Below are 20,033 nucleotides of genomic sequence, written 5' to 3' on the forward strand. Positions count from 1 at the left end.
TTGTGAAAAAATTTGTGAAAAAGTGAACAATTTTTTTTATTTGATCGCATTTGGCGGTGAAATGGTGGCATGAAATATACCAAAATGGGCCTAGATCAATACTTTGGGATGTCTTCTAAAAAAAAATATATACATGTCAATGGATATTCAGGGATTCCTGAAAGATATCAGTGTCCCAATGTAACTAGCACTCATTTTGAAAAAAAGTGGTTTGGAAATAGCAAAGTGCTACTTGTATTTATGGACCTATAACTTGCAAAAAAAAGCAAAGAACATGTAAACATTGGGTATTTCTAAACTCAGAACAAAATTTAGAAACTATTTAGCATGGGATTTTTTTGGTGGTTGTAGATGTGTAACAGATTTTGGGGGTCAAAGTTAGAAAAAGTGTGTTTTTTCCATTTTTTCCTCATATTTTATAAACAAAATTAGAGTAAATTATAAGATATGATAAAAATAATGGTATCTTTAGAAAGTCCATTTAATGGCGAGAAAAACGGTATATAATATGTGTGGGTACAGTAAATGAGTAAGAGGAAAATTACAGCTAAACACAAACACCGCAAAAATGTAAAAATAGCCTTGGTCCCAAACGGACAGAAAATGAAAAAGTGCTGCGGTCATTAAGGGGTTAAGAAAATGTTTGTTCAACAAGGTTTTATATTACAACCCCTTGCATGCATTGCGCCTGTCACGGCTGCGGCGGCATTCTGGTTTGAGTCTCTGGAAGAGACCATTAGCTCAGCTCCATTGGATGAGATTATAGACAAGCTTAGAGTCCTTAAGCTAGCTAATTCATTTATTTCTGATGCCGTAGTACACTTAACTAAGCTTACGGCTAAGAACTCTGGATTCGCCATTCAAGCGCGCAGAGCGCTGTGGATTAAATCCTGGTCAGCCGATGTGACTTCTAAATCTAAATTGCTTAACATACCTTTCAAAGGGCAGACATTATTCGGGCCCGGTTTGAAAGAAATTATCGCTGACATTACTGGAGGTAAGGGCCATGCCCTGCCTCAAGACAGAGCCAAACCAAGGGCTAAACAGTCTAATTTTCGTGCCTTTCGTAACTTCAAGGCAGGAGCAGCATCAACTTCCTCCGCTCCAAAACAGGAAGGAACTGTTGCTCGCTACAGACAGGGCTGGAAACCTAACCAGTCCTGGAACAAGGGCAAGCAGGCCAGAAAGCCTGCTGCTGCCCCTAAGACAGCATGAAGTGAGGGCCCCCGATCCGAAATGGATTTAGTGGGGGGCAGACTTTCTCTCTTCGCCCAGGCTTGGGCAAGAGATGTCCAGGATCCCTGGGCGTTAGAGATCATATCTCAGGGATATCTTCTGGACTTCAAAGCTTCTCCTCCAAAAGGGAGATTTCATCTTTCAAGGTTGTCAGCAAACCAGATAAAGAAAGAGGCGTTTCTACGCTGTGTACAAGACCTTTTACTAATGGGAGTGATCCACCCGGTTCCGCGGTCGGAACACGGACAAGGGTTTTACTCAAATCTGTTTGTGGTTCCCAAAAAAGAGGGAACCTTCAGACCAATCTTGGACTTAAAGATCCTAAACAAATTCCTAAGAGTTCCATCGTTCAAAATGGAAACTATTCGGACAATCTTACCTATGATCCAAAAGGGTCAGTACATGACCACAGTGGATTTAAAGGATGCCTACCTTCACATACCGATTCGCAAAGATCATTACCGGTACCTAAGGTTTGCCTTCCTAAACAGGCATTACCAGTTTGTAGCTCTTCCCTTCGGGTTAGCTACGGCCCCAAGAATCTTTACAAAGGTTCTGGGCTCTCTTCTGGCGGTACTAAGACCGCGAGGAATATCGGTAGCTCCGTACCTAGACGACATTCTGATACAAGCGTCAAGTTTCCAAACTGCCAAGTCTCATACAGAGTTAGTTCTGGCATTTCTAAGGTCGCATGGGTGGAAGGTGAACGTAGAAAAGAGTTCTCTATTGCCACTCACAAGAGTTCCCTTCTTGGGGACTCTTATAGATTCTGTAGAAATGAAAATTTACCTGACAGAGGACAGGTTAACAAAACTTCTAAATGCTTGCCGTGTCCTGCATTCCATTCAACACCCGTCAGTGGCTCAATGCATGGAGGTAATCGGCTTAATGGTAGCGGCAATGGACATAGTACCTTTTGCACGCCTGCATCTCAGACCACTGCAATTGTGCATGCTAAGTCAGTGGAATGGGGATTACTCAGATTTGTCCCCTATGCTGAATCTGGATCAAGAGACCAGAGATTCTCTTCTATGGTGGCTTTCTCGGCCACATCTGTCCAGGGGGATGCCCTTCAGCAGGCCAGATTGGACGATTGTAACAACAGACGCCAGCCTGCTAGGTTGGGGCGCTGTCTGGAATTCCCTGAAGGCTCAGGGATCATGGACTCAGGAGGAGAGACTCCTTCCAATAAACATTCTGGAATTAAGAGCAGTTTTCAATGCCCTTCTGGCTTGGCCTCAGTTAGCAACTCTGAGGTTCATCAGGTTTCAGTCGGACAACATCACGACTGTGGCTTACATCAACCATCAGGGAGGGACAAGGAGTTCCCTAGCGATGATGGAAGTCTCAAAGATAATTTGCTGGGCAGAGTCTCACTCTTGCCACCTGTCAGCGATCCACATCCCAGGCGTGGAGAACTGGGAGGCAGATTTCCTAAGTCGCCAGACTTTTCATCCGGGGGAGTGGGAACTTCATCCGGAGGTGTTTGCCCAACTGCTTCGGCGTTGAGGCAAACCAGATCTGGATCTCATGGCGTCTCGCCAGAACGCCAAGCTTCCTTGTTACGGATCCAGGTCCAGGATGCTCTGACAGCACCTTGGGTCTTCAACATGGCTTATGTGTTTCCACCCTTCCCAATGCTTCCTCGATTGATTGCCAGGATCAAACAGGAGAGAGCATCGGTGATTCTAATAGCGCCTGCATGGCCACGCAGGACCTGGTATGCAGATCTAGTGGACATGTCGTCCTGTCCACCTTGGTCTCTGCCTCTGAGACAGGACCTTCTGATTTCAAACATCCAAATCTAATTTCTCTGAGGCTGACTGCATGGAGATTGAACGCTTGATTCTATCAAAGCGTGGATTCTCGGAGTCAGTGATTGATACCTTAATACAGGCTAGGAAACCTGTTACCAGGAAAATTTACCATAAAATATGGCGTAAATACTTGCATTGGTGCGAATCCAAGAGTTACTCATGGAGTAAGGTTAGGATTCCTAGGATATTGTCTTTTCTACAAGAAGGTTTAGAAAAGGGTTTATCTGCTAGCTCGTTAAAGGGACAGATCTCAGCTCTGTCCATCCTTTTACACAAACGTCTGTCAGAAGTTCCAGACGTTCAGGCTTTTTGTCAGGCTTTGGCCAGGATTAAGCCTGTGTTTAAAACTGTTGCTCCGCCGTGGAGCTTAAACTTAGTTCTTAACGTTTTACAGGGTGTTCCGTTTGAACCCCTTCATTCCATTGATATCAAGCTGTTATCTTGGAAAGTTCTGTTTTTAATGGCTATTTCCTCGGCTCGAAGAGTCTCTGAGTTATCGGCCTTACATTGTGATTCTCCTTATCTGATTTTTCATTCAGACAAGGTAGTTCTGCGTACTAAACCTGGGTTCTTACCTAAGGTAGTCACTAACAGGAATATCAATCAAGAGATTGTTGTTCCATCATTGTGCCCTAACCCTTCTTCAAAGAAGGAACGACTTCTGCACAATCTGGACGTCGTCCGTGCCCTGAAATTTTATTTGCAGGCAACTAAAGATTTTCGCCAAACTTCTTCCCTGTTTGTCGTTTATTCTGGACAGAGGAGAGGTCAAAAAGCTTCTGCTACCTCTCTCTCTTTCTGGCTTCGTAGCATAATACGTTTAGCCTATGAGACTGCTGGACAGCAGCCTCCTGAAAGAATTACAGCCCATTCTACTAGAGCTGTGGCTTCCACTTGGGCCTTTAAAAATGAGGCCTCTGTTGAACAGATTTGCAAGGCTGCAACTTGGTCTTCACTTCACACCTTTTCGAAATTTTACAAATTTGACACTTTTGCTTCTTCGGAGGCTGTTTTTGGGAGAAAGGTTCTTCAGGCAGTGGTTCCTTCCGTGTAAAGATCCTGCCTGTCCCTCCCGTCATCCGTGTACTTTTAGCTTTGGTATTGGTATCCCATAAGTAATGGATGACCCGTGGACTGACTACACTTAACAGGAGAAAACATAATTTATGCTTACCTGATAAATTCCTTTCTCCTGTAGTGTAGTCAGTCCACGGCCCGCCCTGTTTTTACGGCAGGTCTAAATTTTAAATTAAACTCCAGTCACCACTGCACCCTATAGTTTCTCCTTTCTCGTTTGGTTTCGGTCGAATGACTGGGTATGACGTAGAGGGGAGGAGCTATATAGCAGCTCTGCTTGGGTGATCCTCTTGCACTTCCTGTTAGGGAGGAGATATAATCCCATAAGTAATGGATGACCCGTGGACTGACTACACTACAGGAGAAAGGAATTTATCAGGTAAGCATAAATTATGTTTTTCATGGAGTCCAGATTTAAAATTGGGGGAAGAAGCTACAATTTAACACATCCATCATTTATAATTTGACCTTACCCTATAGCAATTGCTTTTTTATGAATATTTTTTAAGCATGTTTCTTTCATGATTTCTTATGTTATTCTGCAGCGGTAAGCCATGCCCTCCTTTTAAAATTATAATCTTGGATGAAGCTGACTCCATGACCTCTGCTGCACAGGCTGCCTTGAGACGCACTATGGAAAAAGAGTCCAAAACAACTCGGTTCTGTCTTATTTGTAACTATGTTAGCAGGTCTGTATTATGTTTTTTTTTTCCTGAGACAGGTTATACCAGCACAATAATATATTTACAATATATAATTACTGAGCAGCCTAAGGTTGCAAATGTGCAAAGTTTGGTCCGTTGATAATGAAGTTCTGTAGTTGAGAAGCACAGAAGAATGTGTGTGTCCTCCCAAAATAAAATAGTGTGTTTATGTTGTTGTTTTATATATATATATATATATATATATATATATTCTTTGCAGTGTGGATTGTTACTGTGTGGTGTTATGCTACAGTTTGAGATACAGGATGTGTCTCTTACGCAGTTCATAAGAGCACAGTACCCATAGGTGTTTTTGTATTAACTTAGCTTGTGCCAACCTGATTGGATAGGATTAAATAAAAAAATAGACTTTTCCCTTTTACAACGCTTTACAGCAGAAAAAGAAGCATCACCTGGATTCTGCCATGGGTTTTATGTGTGTGGTGTGCGTGAACTACTTGCTTGTGTTTTTATAACTTTTAATACTATGGAAAATCCATATGTTTCTACCTGCCCAAGTTGTAAGAAACGAATATGCTTTACACTGCTATTAATTGTGTAAAAGGGACACTGAACCCAATTTTTTTCTTTTGTGATTCAGATAGAGCATGCAATTTTAAGCAACTTTCTAATTTACTCCTATTATCAAATGTTCTTCATTCTCTTGGTATCTTGGGTTGTTCTTGCTGATTGGTGGATAAATTCACCCACCAATAAACAAGTGCTGTCCAGGGTCTGAACCAAAAATTGGCTGGCTACTTAGCTTAGATGCCTTCTTTTTCAAATAAAGATAGCAAGAGAGAAGAAAAATTGATAATAGGAGTAAATTAGAAAGTTGCTTAAAATTGTATGCTCTATCTGAATCACAAAATAATAAAATTGGGTTTAGTGTTCCTTTAAGTTAAGATATTAAATTTGAGACTGACATTTTTTAATTTATAAACTCTTGTTGCTTTTTCCAGAATAATTGAACCTTTGACATCTCGATGTTCTAAGTTCCGTTTTAAACCACTTGCTGACAAGATTCAGACCCAAAGGATACTAGAAATCTGTGAAAAAGAAAATGTTAAAATTACTAAAGAGGTAAAATATTGTCCTAGTTTTTTTCTAGTTAAATGCTTGGAGCTTCAAAGTAATTTTTTTGTTTGTTTTTTCTTGTATGGGAAATCTAGTAATTTACACATGCTAAAACCTTGTATAAAACAAAATGGAAGTAGCAGGTAGTATATTTTTTATGCACTATAATTGGCAGAAACGTGTTATTTATTTTAAGGCTAGAGCAATTTTTAAAAAAATTTTTTTTTTTTGAATAACAAATTGACATAATTTTACATCAGATCATTCTAAATAGTTACATTGACAACACCTTTGTATGTTACCGACGCATTGCAAAGAATCAAGAAGAAAAAGAAAATTAAACTCACTAAACAACAAATTACTCTTGTTGCTCACTTTATTCAAATAATGTAATGTACTGTGCTCTTGATACACATGATACACAATAATATGGAATAAAACACCATAGTTGTATACTTATAGTCTGTAATGGCGAGAGCTCCATAATGCGCATATGTGCACGATGATTATCTATTCCTCAATACTGCAACACTCATTGCTTTATATATGAGTGTCAAAGGTGAAAACGATATGTTTTGTTGTTTACCGTATGTTGTGCTCTGGACTATGAGGATAAGAATAGGCTATCTCGCCCCTTTAGGGACTTTGTAAAGAAAGTGCTTTCTTAATTAAAGGGACAGTCAACACCAGAATTTTTGTTGTTTAAAGAGATACATAATTCCTTTATTACCCATTTTCCAGTTTTACGTAACCAACACCATTATAATACACGTTTTACCTCTAATTGCCTCTGCAAACTGCCTGCTTATTTCAGTTCTTTTGACAGACTTGCATTTTAGCCAATCAGTGTTCACCCCTAGGTAACTTCACGTGCGTGAGCTCAATGAAATCTATGAGACACATGAACTAACACCCTCTAGTGGTGAATAATTGTCAGATAAGAGGCGGCCTTCAATGTCTAAGAAATTAGCATATGAACTTCCTAGCTTTAGCTTTAAACTAAGAATACCACGATAACAAAGAATTGGTGATAAAGTAAATTGGAAAGTTGTTTAAAATTACACACTCTATCTGAATCATGAGAGTTTATTTTGGACTTGACTGTCCTTTTAACTTCGCATGAAGATGGGCTTTAGCTGTTGGTACTGTGGGATCTCTGTATGGGCCAGTCAGTTTTTCATATTGGAATAATAGAGAATAACTGTGTATATCTTCAGATTTGGGAAATGCAGTACAGTAGACTTTTTATAATTTAAATAGAATAGCCGATTCTAGCTAGCTTTGTCATTATATTTCAAATATACTTAACTTGTTTAACATTGTATGCTTTATTATGTATGACTTCAATTGTGTTTATTACAGGCAATGAATTGCTTAATAGAAGTATCAGAAGGAGACTTGAGGAAAGCCATCACATTCCTACAGAGTGCATCTAGGCTGACAGCAGGGAAAGAAATAACAGAAGAAGAACTGGTAGAAATAGCTGGGGTATGACAACTATAACAATTTGTCAGACAATGCCACAGCAGTAGCTTGTATCTAATCGTGGGGGGTGCAATCAGTCAAGGTGGGTGTGGACAGTTTGGAAATGGAATAAAAGGGCTTCAGGCGCACAGAACATTTATGGATCTACTGGAACTCTCCCTTAGCCTGTTTTTCTAATCATTGCCATGATTACAATAGTCATGCAATAGACTAACAAGATTCTAATTTCTCTTGTAAGGTGTATCCAGTCCACGGGTTCATCCATTACTTGTGGGATATTCTCCTTCCCAACAGGAAGTTGCAAGAGGACACCCACAGCAGAGCTGTCTATATAGCTCCTCCCCTAACTGCCACCCCCAGTCATTCTCTTGCAACTCTCGACAAGAAAGGAAGTATCAAGAGATATGTGGTGACTTAGTGTAGTTTTACCTTCAATCAAGAGTTTGTTATTTTTAAACGGTACTGGCGTTGTACTGTTTTACTCTCAGGCAGAAATTAGAAGAAGAGTTCTGCCTGGAGGTTTGATGATCTTAGCGGTTTGTAACTAAGGTCCACTGCTGTTCTCATACATAACTGAAGAGTATGGGACAACTTCAGTTGGGGGAACGGTCTGCAGATTACCTGCTTTGAGGTATGTTCAGTATTTTTATTTCTAGAGAGATGAAATGAGTTCTAGAAAATGCTGACAGAGCCTTGTGTATATTGAGGTAAGCCTGATGCAGTGATTTGACAGCGACTGGGATCATGCTTACAAAACAGGGTAATACTCATGTTATTACTTGTATTACTTAGTGAAAAACGTTTACATGACTTCATAAATAGGACGTTTTTTCTCTGAGGGAGATAACTCTTTATTTGGGGCCTAGTTTCCACATGGCTAATCAGATACTCCTAGGAGTACTTTCTTAAGGCCCCTCTGGCATCCAGTACATGGTGGGAGGGACCTATTTTAGCGCTCTAAATGCGCAGTTTTTATTCAGACTGAGACATCCAGCTTCCCTAGAGGAGTCCTCTGACACCTGAGGACCATTACAAGGGGTTTATTTCTGCACAAAATCGTATTTGAGGGCAGGTAGGAGCCTCAGCAGAGCTGTGGCAGGGTGCTCAACTGTCTTAACGTTTTTTAACGTTTTTTTAAATCCGGTTTGGGGCCTAAGGGGTTAATAATCCATTTGCAAGTGGGTGCAATGCTGCTTTAGTCCCTTACACACACTGTAAAAATTTCAAAGACTTTACTCTATTTTTTCACTGTTTTGCAGTTTAAGTGTTTCTCTTAAAGGCACAGTAACGTTTTTGTTTAACTGCTGTTTTACCTTTATTAAAGTGTTTTCCAAGCTTGCTTGTCTCATTACTAGTCTGTTAAACATGTCTGACATAGAGGAAACTCCTTGTTCAATATGTTTAGAAGCCATGGTGGAACCCCCTCTTAGAATGTGTACCAAATGTACTGAAATTTCTATAAACTATAAAGACCATATTATGGCGTTTAAAGATTTATCTCCAGGGTGTTCTCTGACTGAAAAAAGGGAGATTATGCCATCTAGCTCTCCCCATGTGTCAGAACTTATAACCCGCTCAAGTGACGCCAAGTACATCTAGCGCGTCTAATTCTTTTACCTTACAGAACATGGCGGCAGTTATGAATAATACCCTCACAGAGGTATTGTCCAAACTGCCAGGGTTACAAGGAAAGCGAGACAGCTCTGGGGCTAGAACTAATACAGAGCTTTCTGACGCTTTAATGCCTGTGTCCGATATACCCTCACAATACTCAGAAGCCGAGGCAGATGAGCTTCTATCTGTGGGTGACATTTCAGACTCAGGGAAGGCGTTACTTCAGTCTGATTCTGAAATGACAGTGTTTAAATTTAAGCTTGAACACCTCCGCTTATTGCTTAGGGAGGTTTTAGCGACTCTGGATGACTGTGACCCCATTGTGGTTCCAGAGAAATTGTGTAAAATGGACAAATACTTTGCAGTGCCTGTTTACACTGATGTTTTTCCAGTCCCAAAGAGGTTTTCGGAAATTATTACTAAGGAATTGGATAGACCAGGTGTGCCGTTCTCTCCCCCTCCTGCTTTCAAAAAGATGTTTCCCATAGATGCCGCCATGCGGGACTCGTGGCAGACGGTCCCTAAGGTGGAGGGAGCAGTCTCTACCCTAGCTAAGCGTACAACTATCCCCGTCGAGGACAGTTGTGCTTTCCTAGTTCCTATGGATAAAAAATTGGAGGGTCTCCTTAAGAAAATGTTTATACATCCAAGGTTTTATTCTCCAGCCTCTTGCATGCATAGCCCCAGTTACTGCTGCAGCGGCTTTTTGATTCGAGTCTCTTGAGGAGGCTCTGCAGGTAGAGACCCCGTTAGACGATATTCTAGACAAACCAAACTTAAGGCTAAGAATTCAGGTTTTGCCATTTTGGCGCGTAGGGCGCTATGGCTTAAGTCCTGGTCAGCAGATGTTACTTCAAAGTCTAAACTTCTTAACATCCCCTTCAAGGGACAGACCCTATTCGGGCCTGGTCTGAAGGAGATCATTTCTGATATTACTGGAGGAAAAGGTCACGCCCTTCCTCAGGATAGGTCCAATAAGTTAAGGACCAAACAGAATAATTTTCGTTCTTTTCGAAACTTCAAGAGTGGCGCAGCTTCAACTTCCTCTAATGCAAAGCAAGAGGGAAATTTCGCCCAGTCCAAACCAGTCTGGAGACCTAACCAGGCTTGGAACAAGGGGAAGCAGGCCAAGAAACCTGCAGCTGCCTCTAAGACAGCATGAAGGAGTAGCCCCCGATCCGGGACCGGATCTAGTGGGGGGCAGACTTTCTCTCTTCGCCCAGGCTTGGGCAAGAGACGTCCAGGATCCCTGGGCGCTAGAGATTGTTTCCCAGGGATATCTTCTGGAATTCAAAGGGTCATCTCCAAAGGGGAGATTTCATCTCTCACAACTATCTGTAAACCAGATAAAAAGAGAGGCATTCTTACGTTGCGTTCAAGACCTACTGGTTATGGGAGTGATCCACCCAGTTCCAAGAGAAGAACAGGGGCAGGGTTTCTATTCAAACCTCTTTATAGTTCCCAAAAAAGAGGGAACTTTCAGACCTATCTTGGATCTCAAGATCCTAAACAAATTTCTCAGAGTCCCATCCTTCAAGATGGAGACAATCCGAACCATCCTCCCTATGATCCAGGAGGGTCAATATATGACTACAGTGGACTTAAAGGATGCTTAGCTCCACATTCTGATTCACAGAGATCATCATCAGTTCCTCATGTTCGCCTTCCTAGACAGGCATTACCAGTTTGTGGCTCTTCCCTTCGGGTTAGCCACGGCACCAAGAATCTTTACGAAGGTTCTAGGGTCCCTTCTGGCGGTTCTAAGGCCGCGGGGCATAGCGGTAGCCCCTTACCTAGACGACATTCTGATTCAGGCGTCGACTCTTCAAATCGCCAAGTCCCATACGGACATTGTTCTGGCCTTTCTGAGGTGTCATGGGTGGAAAGTGAACATAGAAAAGAGTTCTCTCTCTCCTCTTCCTAGGAACTCTAATAGATTCAGTAGAAATGAAAATTTTTCTGACAGAAGTCAGGATATTAAAGCTTCTAACCTCTTGCCGTGCTCTTCATTCCACTTCTCGGCCGTCAGTGCCTCAGTGTATGGAAATGATCGGCCTAATGGTAGCGGCAATGGACATAGTTCCGTTTGCCCGCCTATATCTCAGACCACTGCAACTTTGCATGCTCAACCAGTGGAATGGGGACTACACAGATTTGTCTCCTCTGTTAGATCTGGATCAAGAGACCAGGGATTCTCTTCTCTGGTGGTTATCTCAAGTCCATCTGTCCAGGGGAATGAGTTTCCGCAGGCCAGAGTGGACGATAGTGACGACAGATGCCAGCCTTCTGGGCTGGGGCGCAGTCTGGAACTCCCTGAAGGCTTAGGGTTCGTGGACTCAGGAGGAAGCCCTCCTTCCGATAAACATTCTGGAACTGAGAGCAATATTCAATGCTCTTCAGGCTTGGCCTCAACTAGATGCGGCCAAGTTCATCAGATTTCAGTCGGACAATATCACGACTGTAGCCTATATCAACCATCATGGGGGAACAAGGAGTCCCCTGGCCATGATGGAGGTTTCCAAGATAATTCTATGGGCAGAGTTTCACTCTTGCCATCTCTCAGCTATCCATATCCCAGGAGTAGAGAACTGGGAGGTGGATTTTTTAAGTCGGCAGACTTTTCATCCGAGGGAGTGGGAGCTCCATCCGGAGGTATTTGCCCAGCTGATTCAATTATTGGGCAAACCAGAACTGGATCTGATGGCGTCTCGTCAGAACGCCAAGCTTCCTCGTTACGGGTCCAGGTCAAGGGATCCCCAGGCAACGCTGATAGATGCTCTAGCAGTGCCCTGGTCCTTCAGCCTAGCTTATGTGTTTCCACCATTTCCTCTGCTCCCTCATCTGATTGCCAAGATCAAGCAGGAGAGAGCTTCAGTGATTTTGATAGCACCTGCGTGGCCACGCAGGACTTGGTATGCAGATCTGGTGGACATGTTATCCTTCCCACCATGGACTCTGCCGCTGAGGCAGGACCTTCTACTCCAAGGTCCATTCAAACATCCAAATCTAGTTTCTCTGCGTCTGACTGCTTGGAGATTGAACGCTTGATTTTATCAAAGCGTGGTTTCTCCGAGTCGGTCATTGATACCTTGATTTAGGCTCGAAAGCCTGTCACCAGGAAAATGTATCATAAGATATGGTGTAAATATCTTCATTGGTGTGAATCCAAGGGTTACTCGTGGAGTAAGGTCAGGATTCCTAGGATACTATCTTTTCTCCAAGATGGATTGGAAAAGGGATTATCGGCTAGTTCCTTAAAGGGACCGATTTCTGCTCTGTCTATTCTTTTACACAAGCGCCTGGCTGATGTTCCAGACGTTCAGGCGTTTTGTCAGGCTTTGGTTAGAATCAGGCCTGTGTTTAAACCTGTTGCTCCGCCATGGAGTTTAAATTTAGTTCTTAAGGTTCTTCAAGGGGTTCCGTTTGAACCCTTGCATTCCATAGATATCAAGCTGTTATCTTGGAAAGTTCTGTTTTTAGTAGCTATCTCTTCGGCTCGAAGAGTTTCAGAGTTATCTGCCTTGCAGTGTGATTCCCCTTATCTGATCTTCCATGCAGATAAGGTAGTTTTGCGTACCAAACCTGGGTTTCTTCCTAAGGTAGTATCTAATAGGAATATCAATCAGGAAATTGTTGTTCCGTCACTGTGTCCTAATCCTTCTTCAAGGAAGGAACGTCTGTTACACAATCTTGACGTGGTTCGTGCTTTAAAGTTTTATTTGCAAGCTACTAAGGAGTTTCGTCAAACATCTGCATTGTTTGTTGTCTACTCTGGAGAGAGGAGAGGCCAAACGGCTTCAGCAACTTCTCTTTCTTTTTGGCTAAGAAGCATAATCCGTTTGGCTTATGAGACTGCTGGCCAGCAGCCTCCTGAAAGAATTACAGCTCATTCTACTAGAGTGGTAGCTTCCACATAGGCTTTTAAAAATGAGGCCTCTTTTGAACAGATTTGTAAGGCGGCAACTTGGTGTTCGCTTCATACTTTTTCCAAATTTTCCAAATTTGATACCTTTGCTTCTTCGGAGGCTATTTTTGGGAGAAAGGTCTTACAGGCAGTGGTGCCTTCCGTTTAAGTACCTGCCTTGTCCCTCCCTTCATCCATGTCCTAAAGCTTTGGTATTGGTATTCCACAAGTAATGGATGAACCCGTGGACTGGATACACCTTTCAAGAGAAAACAAAATTTATGCTTACCTGATAAATTTCTTTCTCTTGTGGTGTATCCAGTCCACGGCCCGCCCTGTCACTTTAAGGCAGGTTTTTTTTTTTTTTTTTAAACTACAGTCACCACTGCACCCTATAGTTTCTCCTTTTTTTCTTGCTTGTCTTCGGTCGAATGACTGGGGGTGGCAGTTAGGGGAGGAGCTATATAGACAGCTCTGCTGTGGGTGTCCTCTTGCAACTTCCTGTTGGGAAGGAGAATATCCCACAAGTAATGGATGAACCCGTGGACTGGATACACCACAAGAGAAAGACATTTATCAGGTAAGCATAAGTTTTGTTTTTACTAATATTGTCCTTAAAGGGACCGTTTACCCTAACATTTTAACTTTAATTTGTTACCAATTATCCATTTTACCTACGGGTTAAAATTGTATTCAATTGTTTACAAATAGCTCCTTTTACTTTATTTTGGCATTTGAATATAGTATCCCTACCTATACTGAAAGTTTTTATACTTAAAGGGACAGTCAACACCAGAATTTTTGTTGTTTTAAAAGATTGATAATCCCTTAATTACCCATTCCTTAGTTTTGCATAACCAACACAGTTATAATACACGTTTTACCTCTGTGATTACCTTGTATCTAAGTCTCTGCAGACTTCCCCCATGTTTCAGTTCTTTTGACAGACTTGCATTTTAGCCAATCAGTGCTTACTCCTCGGTAAAGTCACGTGCATGAGCTCAATGTTATCTATATGAAACACACAACATAACGCCTTCTAGTGGTGAAAAAATGTCAAATGCTGAGTCGGCCTTCAAGGTCTAAGACATTAGCATATGAACCTTCTAGGTTTAGCTTTCAACTAAGAATACCCGAGAGCAAAGCAAAATTGGCGATAAAAGTAAATTGGAAAGTTGTTTAAAATTACATGCCCTATTTGAATCATAAGTTTTTTTTTTTTTTTTGGACTTGACTGTCCCTTTAAGTATAGGTTAACCCTTTAATCCCCCCTTGTTCCATGCCGTCCTAACAGCGCTGTGCTTTAATGCTCTTAGGACGGCATGGAACATACTACCTTTTTTGTCATCCTGCAGCTTCCTCATTTCGTTTTAATGGGAAATCGGACTGGGGGACGTGCCTAGATCGTAGACAGTCCCCTATGATTCGATCCCTGCCTTGAAATCACGTGATCGCATCGGCGAGTGCTTGATTTAATTTTTCAAGCAACTGTTTACATCAGAACTTTGTTGCCTCAGACGTGAAGGGTTAAGAAAAGCTGTGTAAACATAATCAGAAGAAGAAATTACACTCCCTGTAAGAGGAAGAAGATAAAATCCAAAAAATTTCTTTCAAGATTCAGATAGAGCACGCATTTTAAAATAACTTTCCATTTTACTTCTAATTTGCTTTGTTTTCTTGGTATCATTTGTAGTAGTAGCAGCAGTAGTGTACTGCTGCTCCTTCAATAAAAGATACCAAGAGAATGAAGCAAAATTGATAATAAAAGTAAATTAGAAAGTTGTTTAAATTTGTATGCTCTTTTTGAATCCTGAAAGAATTTTTTTTGGCTTTCATGTCCCTTTAAAGAGACATGAAATTAACTTTTTTTTTTTTCTTTTATGATTCAGAGCAAAAGTTTCCAATTTTACTTTTGCTATAAAATGTGGCTTTTGTTTTTATTGAATTCTTTGTTGATTCCTAGGTAGGTAGTAGGCCAATGCATTCGGATCATTCGTTATCTTTCGAATGCTGAAGAAGGCGGTGCTCACGGTATTCGTCTTTCTTTTTTAAGACACAATGAGTCCACGGATCATCTTAATTACTAATGGGATATTCACCTCCTGGTCAGCAGGAGGAGGCAAAGAGCACCACAGCATAACTGTTAAATAGCTCCTCCCCTCCCTCCCACTCCTGTCATTCTCTTTGCCTACATTAGTGATAGGAAGAGGTAAAGTGAGGTGTTAGTATAGATTCTTCAATCAAGAGTTTATTATTTTTAAAGTAGTGCAAGATTGTGCTGCTTTGTTCTAGGGTGTAGCTGTAGTCCATTTCAGTCTCTTCAGTAGGGCTTTGGTGGCTTTAAAATAATGGGAACTGGTGGGACATAATTCTCACTGCGCCTCCCATATCTGATGCTGCCCTTACTCTGAAAACCTGAGGGATTTTACTCAGGACTTTCTTTTATTTACAGGTCCATGGGAGGGATAGGACCTCTTAAACCTGGGAACTGCCTTGCTGCCAGGCAGAAGATGAGGTAAGTGCTGACTTTATTTCTGGGGGTAGAGGATCTCAGAAAAAGGTCTGGGCACTTTTTATTTTTCTAGACCTCATTGAACTTGGAAGATTCTCCTAGCCTATTAGGGGACTTAGGGCAGCTAGGACACTGGGGTTTACATGTGTCTCATCTCCCGGCGGTCTCGTATCTAATATTAAAACCGACCGGAAGATTTTATATTGAGTTTTTTTTACAGAGGCTCTAATTGTTATGTAGAGCTATTGAATTATCCTCATGCTGTTTGTCACATTGGTATGTATTAATAGCGCAGTACAGGGAGTGCAGAATTATTAGGTAAGTTGTATTTTTGAGGATTAATTTTATTATTGAACAACAACCATGTTCTCAATGAACCTAAAAAACTCATTAATATCAAAGCTGAATATTTTTGGAAGTAGTTTTTAGTTTGTTTTTAGTTTTAGCTATTTTAGGGGGATATCTGTGTGTGCAGGTGACTATTACTGTGCATAATTATTAGGCAACTTAACAAAAAACAAATATATACCCATTTCAATTATTTATTTTTACCAGTGAAACCAATATAACATCTCAACATTCACAAATATACATTTCTGACATTCAAAAACAAAACAAAAACAAATCAGTGACCAATATAGCCACCTTTCTTTGCAAGGACACTCAAAAGCCTGCCATCCATGGATTCTGTCAGTGTTTTGATCTGTTCACCATCAACATTGCGTGCAGCAGCAACCACAGCCTCCCAGACACTGTTCAGAGAGGTGTACTGTTTTCCCTCCTTGTAAATCTCACATTTGATGATGGACCACAGGTTCTCAATGGGGTTCAGATCAGGTGAACAAGGAGGCCATGTCATTAGATTTTCTTCTTTTATACCCTTTCTTGCCAGCCACGCTGTGGAGTACTTGGACGCGTGTGATGGAGCATTGTCCTGCATGAAAATCATGTTTTTCTTGAAGGATGCAGACTTCTTCCTGTACCACTGCTTGAAGAAGGTGTCTTCCAGAAACTGGCAGTAGGACTGGGAGTTGAGCTTGACTCCATCCTCAACCCGAAAAGGCCACACAAGCTCATCTTTGATGATACCAGCCCAAACCAGTACTCCACCTCCACCTTGCTGGCGTCTGAGTCGGACTGGAGCTCTCTGCCCTTTACCAATCCAGCCACGGGCCCATCCATCTGGCCCATTAAGACTCACTCTCATTTCATCAGTCCATAAAACCTTAGAAAAATCAGTCTTGAGATATTTCTTGGCCCAGTCTTGACGTTTCAGCTTGTGTGTCTTGTTCAGTGGTGGTCGTCTTTCAGCCTTTCTTACCTTGGCCATGTCTCTGAGTATTGCACACCTTGTGCTTTTGGGCAGTCCAGTGATGTTGCAGCTCTGAAATATGGCCAAACTGGTGGCAAGTGGCATCTTGGCAGCTGCACGCTTGACTTTTCTCAGTTCATGGGCAGTTATTTTGCGCCTTGGTTTTTCCACACGCTTCTTGCGACCCTGTTGACTATTTTGAATGAAACGCTTGATTGTTCGATGATCACGCTTCAGAAGCTTTGCAATTTTAAGAGTGCTGCATCCCTCTGCAAGATATCTCACTATTTTTGACTTTTCTGAGCCTGTCAAGTCCTTCTTTTGACCCATTTTGCCAAAGGAAAGGAAGTTGCCTAATAATTATGCACACCTGATATAGGGTGTTGATGTCATTAGACCACACCCCTTCTCATTACAGAGATGCACATCACCTAATATGCTTAATTGGTAGTAGGCTTTCGAGCCTATACAGCTTGGAGTAAGACAACATGCATAAAGAGGATGATGTGGTCAAAATACTCATTTGCCTAATAATTCTGCACTCCCTGTATGTTGTGCATTTTATACTTTGCTCCCGATGCCTATACTTAAGCAAGGCGACCGGGAGATTGCATAGAGAACTGTTTGTCACAGTGGTATGTATTAATAGCGCAGTATGTTGTGCATTTTATACTTGGCTCCCGGTGCCTATACTTAAAGGGACACTGAACCCACATTTTTTCTTTTGTGATTCAGATAGAGCATGACATTTTAAGCAACTTTCTAATTTACTCCTATTATCAAATTTTCTTAATTCTCTTGATATCTTTATTTGAAATGCAAGAATGTGAGTTTAGATGCCGGCCCATTTTTGGTGAACAACCTGGGTTGTTCTTGCTGATTGGTGGATAAATTCATCCACCAATTAAAAAGTGCTGTCCAGAGGCTGAACTAATAAAAAAAGCTTAGATGCCTTCTTTTTCAAATAAAGATAGCAAGAGAATGAAGAAAAATTGATAATAGGAGTAAATTATAAAGTTGCTTAAAATTGTATGCTCTATCTGAATCGCGAAAGAAAAAAATTTGGGTTCAGTGTCCCTTTAAGCAAGGCGACCGGGAGATTGCATAGAGAACAGTTTGTCACAGGTGGCTGTTTAACACAAGTGCACAAGGGATCATGTGTACTAACAGCGGTATAACATTCTATTCTTTGCTCCCGGCACCTCTACTTAAACAATGGCTTATGTAACGCCCACGAAGGGCGGAGCTTGTTGAATGGCGCTGTGTATGTGCGCTCTTCTTTTTTGAGGGAGAGACGTCCAGAATGGCGCCTTGTGGAATCCACTTCCTCATCTGTTCCGGTTATCGGAAGGATAGGAGAAGTTCTTAACTGAGTATTATAGTGACAGGATTGTAAAGGCTGCCTTTCATCTCAGCTGGGTTAGGCTGAGGTGTAAAGGTGTTTACATTTCCTCACGTTCTTATTCTATCCTTTCTGTCATCGGTTATAAATAAATGTTTCACATCAACATTTAAAAACACAGTAACGGTGGTTATATATTGAATTTTATTAACAATAAAATTTAAGTATTTGCCTTATATGTGTCAGATTGATTGAGGAGGTGTTCAAAAGATTTTATATCACACATGCAGTGCCCTGCAGTTCCTCACAAACTCCATCTGGAGTTGCTACGCAAAACATTGCTTCTTTTGTCATGGCGATATCTTTTAATAAAGTAACGTTTATTTATAAGTGTCTTTCAGAAGATAAAAAAAAAAGTTACCTTTTTAAAATTTTAAGAGACGGTAACGTTTTTTATGTGTTACTTTTTGTTGTGGAATCCCAACTGTTCATTTGTGTAATTCATCCTTTGTGACTCAGGATGGATCAAAACGCCCTGCTAGGGGTCCCTTGTTTTTTTAGGATGATACCATTGTGGTACTACCAATCCTTTTCTATTTCTCATATTTTCAGAGATCTTTAGTTTGATAAAGATAGTCTTGTCTAAACCTACTCCTTTCTAGGGTGTATGCTGTCTAGGAAGCATAGTGACACTGATCAAGATATGCTACAAATTCCTAAAAATTTATAGTCCACATGCAGTGCTCTGCGTTTCCTCTCTTACTCCTTTTGGAGTTATTTTGTATTTGGCAGCAGGCTGTGTGCGTTTTCACCGTTACTAGTGCGGCGGCATATTGGTTTGATGCGCTATCTGAGGCCCTCAGGACTGAGACTTCTCTGGATGAGATCCAAGATAGGATAAAGGACAAACTTACAAATGCCTTTATTTCGGACGCTTCCCTTCAAGTTATCAAATTGGGAGCGAAGATATCGAGTTTTTCTATCTTGGGCCGCAGAGCCCTTATGGTTAAAGCCCTGGTCTGCGGATGTGTCTTCTAAGTCTAAGCTTCTAGCCATTCCATACAACGGGAAGACTTTGTTCGGACCCGATCTAAAGGAGATTATCTCTGATATCACGGGAGGTAAGGGTCATCTTCTCCCGCAAGACAAGAGAAATAAAGACGACAAAACAATTTTCATTCCTTTCGTAATTTCAAGGGAAACTCTTCCTCTTCCTCCTCCTAAGCAGGAACAGTCCAAACCTACATGGAGACCCAACCAGTCTTGGAACAAGGGAAAGCAGTCCAAGAAGCCGGCTAGCGATTCCAAGACAGCATGAAGGGTATACCCCCGATCCGGGACAGGATCTTGTAAGGGGCAGACTTTCCTTCTTTGTTCAAAGCCTGGGTTCGGGATGTCCAGGATCCCTGGGCAATAGAAATTGTGTCTCAGGGATACAAACTGGAGTTCAAGGTTTTTCCTCCCAGAGGCAGATTCCTAATTTTGAGATTATCTACAGACCAGATGAAAAGAGAGGCGTTCTTACATTGTGTAAGAGACCTCTCCGCTCTGGGAGTGATTATTCCCGTTCCAATTCTGGAACAGGGACTGGGGTTTTATTCCAATCTATTTGTGGTTCCCAAAAAGGAGGGAACCTTCAGACCAATTCTAGACTTCAAGAGCCTAAACAAGTTTCTCAGGGTGCCGTCCTTCTAGATGGAAACTATTCGTTCCATCCTACCATTGATCCAAGAGGGTCAATTTATGACCACGGTGGATTTAAAGGACGCATATCTGCATGTTCCCAGTCACAGGGATCATCACAAGTTCTTAAGGTTTGCTTTTCTGGACAAACACTACCAGTTTGTGGCTCTCCCTTTCGGTCTTGCCACAGCCCCCAGAATCTTTACAAAGGTTCTGGGATCTCTGTTGGCGGTGCTTCGTTCAAAGGGCATTGCAGTGGCGCCTTATCTG

At 41.6% G+C, this 20,033-nt stretch overlaps 1 protein-coding gene across 2 annotated transcripts in view; it reads left to right on the forward strand.

Annotated features, from left to right (window-relative positions):
• Positions 1-20,033, forward strand: part of RFC4 (replication factor C subunit 4) — a 271,306-nt gene that overhangs the window by 121,232 nt on the left and 130,041 nt on the right. For both annotated transcript variants that reach the window (XM_053710182.1, XM_053710183.1), the window contains 3 exons: positions 4,676-4,819; positions 5,797-5,917; positions 7,274-7,399. In XM_053710182.1, the coding sequence (XP_053566157.1) occupies positions 4,676-4,819; positions 5,797-5,917; positions 7,274-7,399 (391 nt within the window). The remainder of the gene's footprint in view (positions 1-4,675; positions 4,820-5,796; positions 5,918-7,273; positions 7,400-20,033) is intronic.

The sequence above is a fragment of the Bombina bombina genome, chromosome 4 (genome assembly GCF_027579735.1).
Source record: "Bombina bombina isolate aBomBom1 chromosome 4, aBomBom1.pri, whole genome shotgun sequence".
NCBI lineage: Eukaryota > Metazoa > Chordata > Amphibia > Anura > Bombinatoridae > Bombina > Bombina bombina.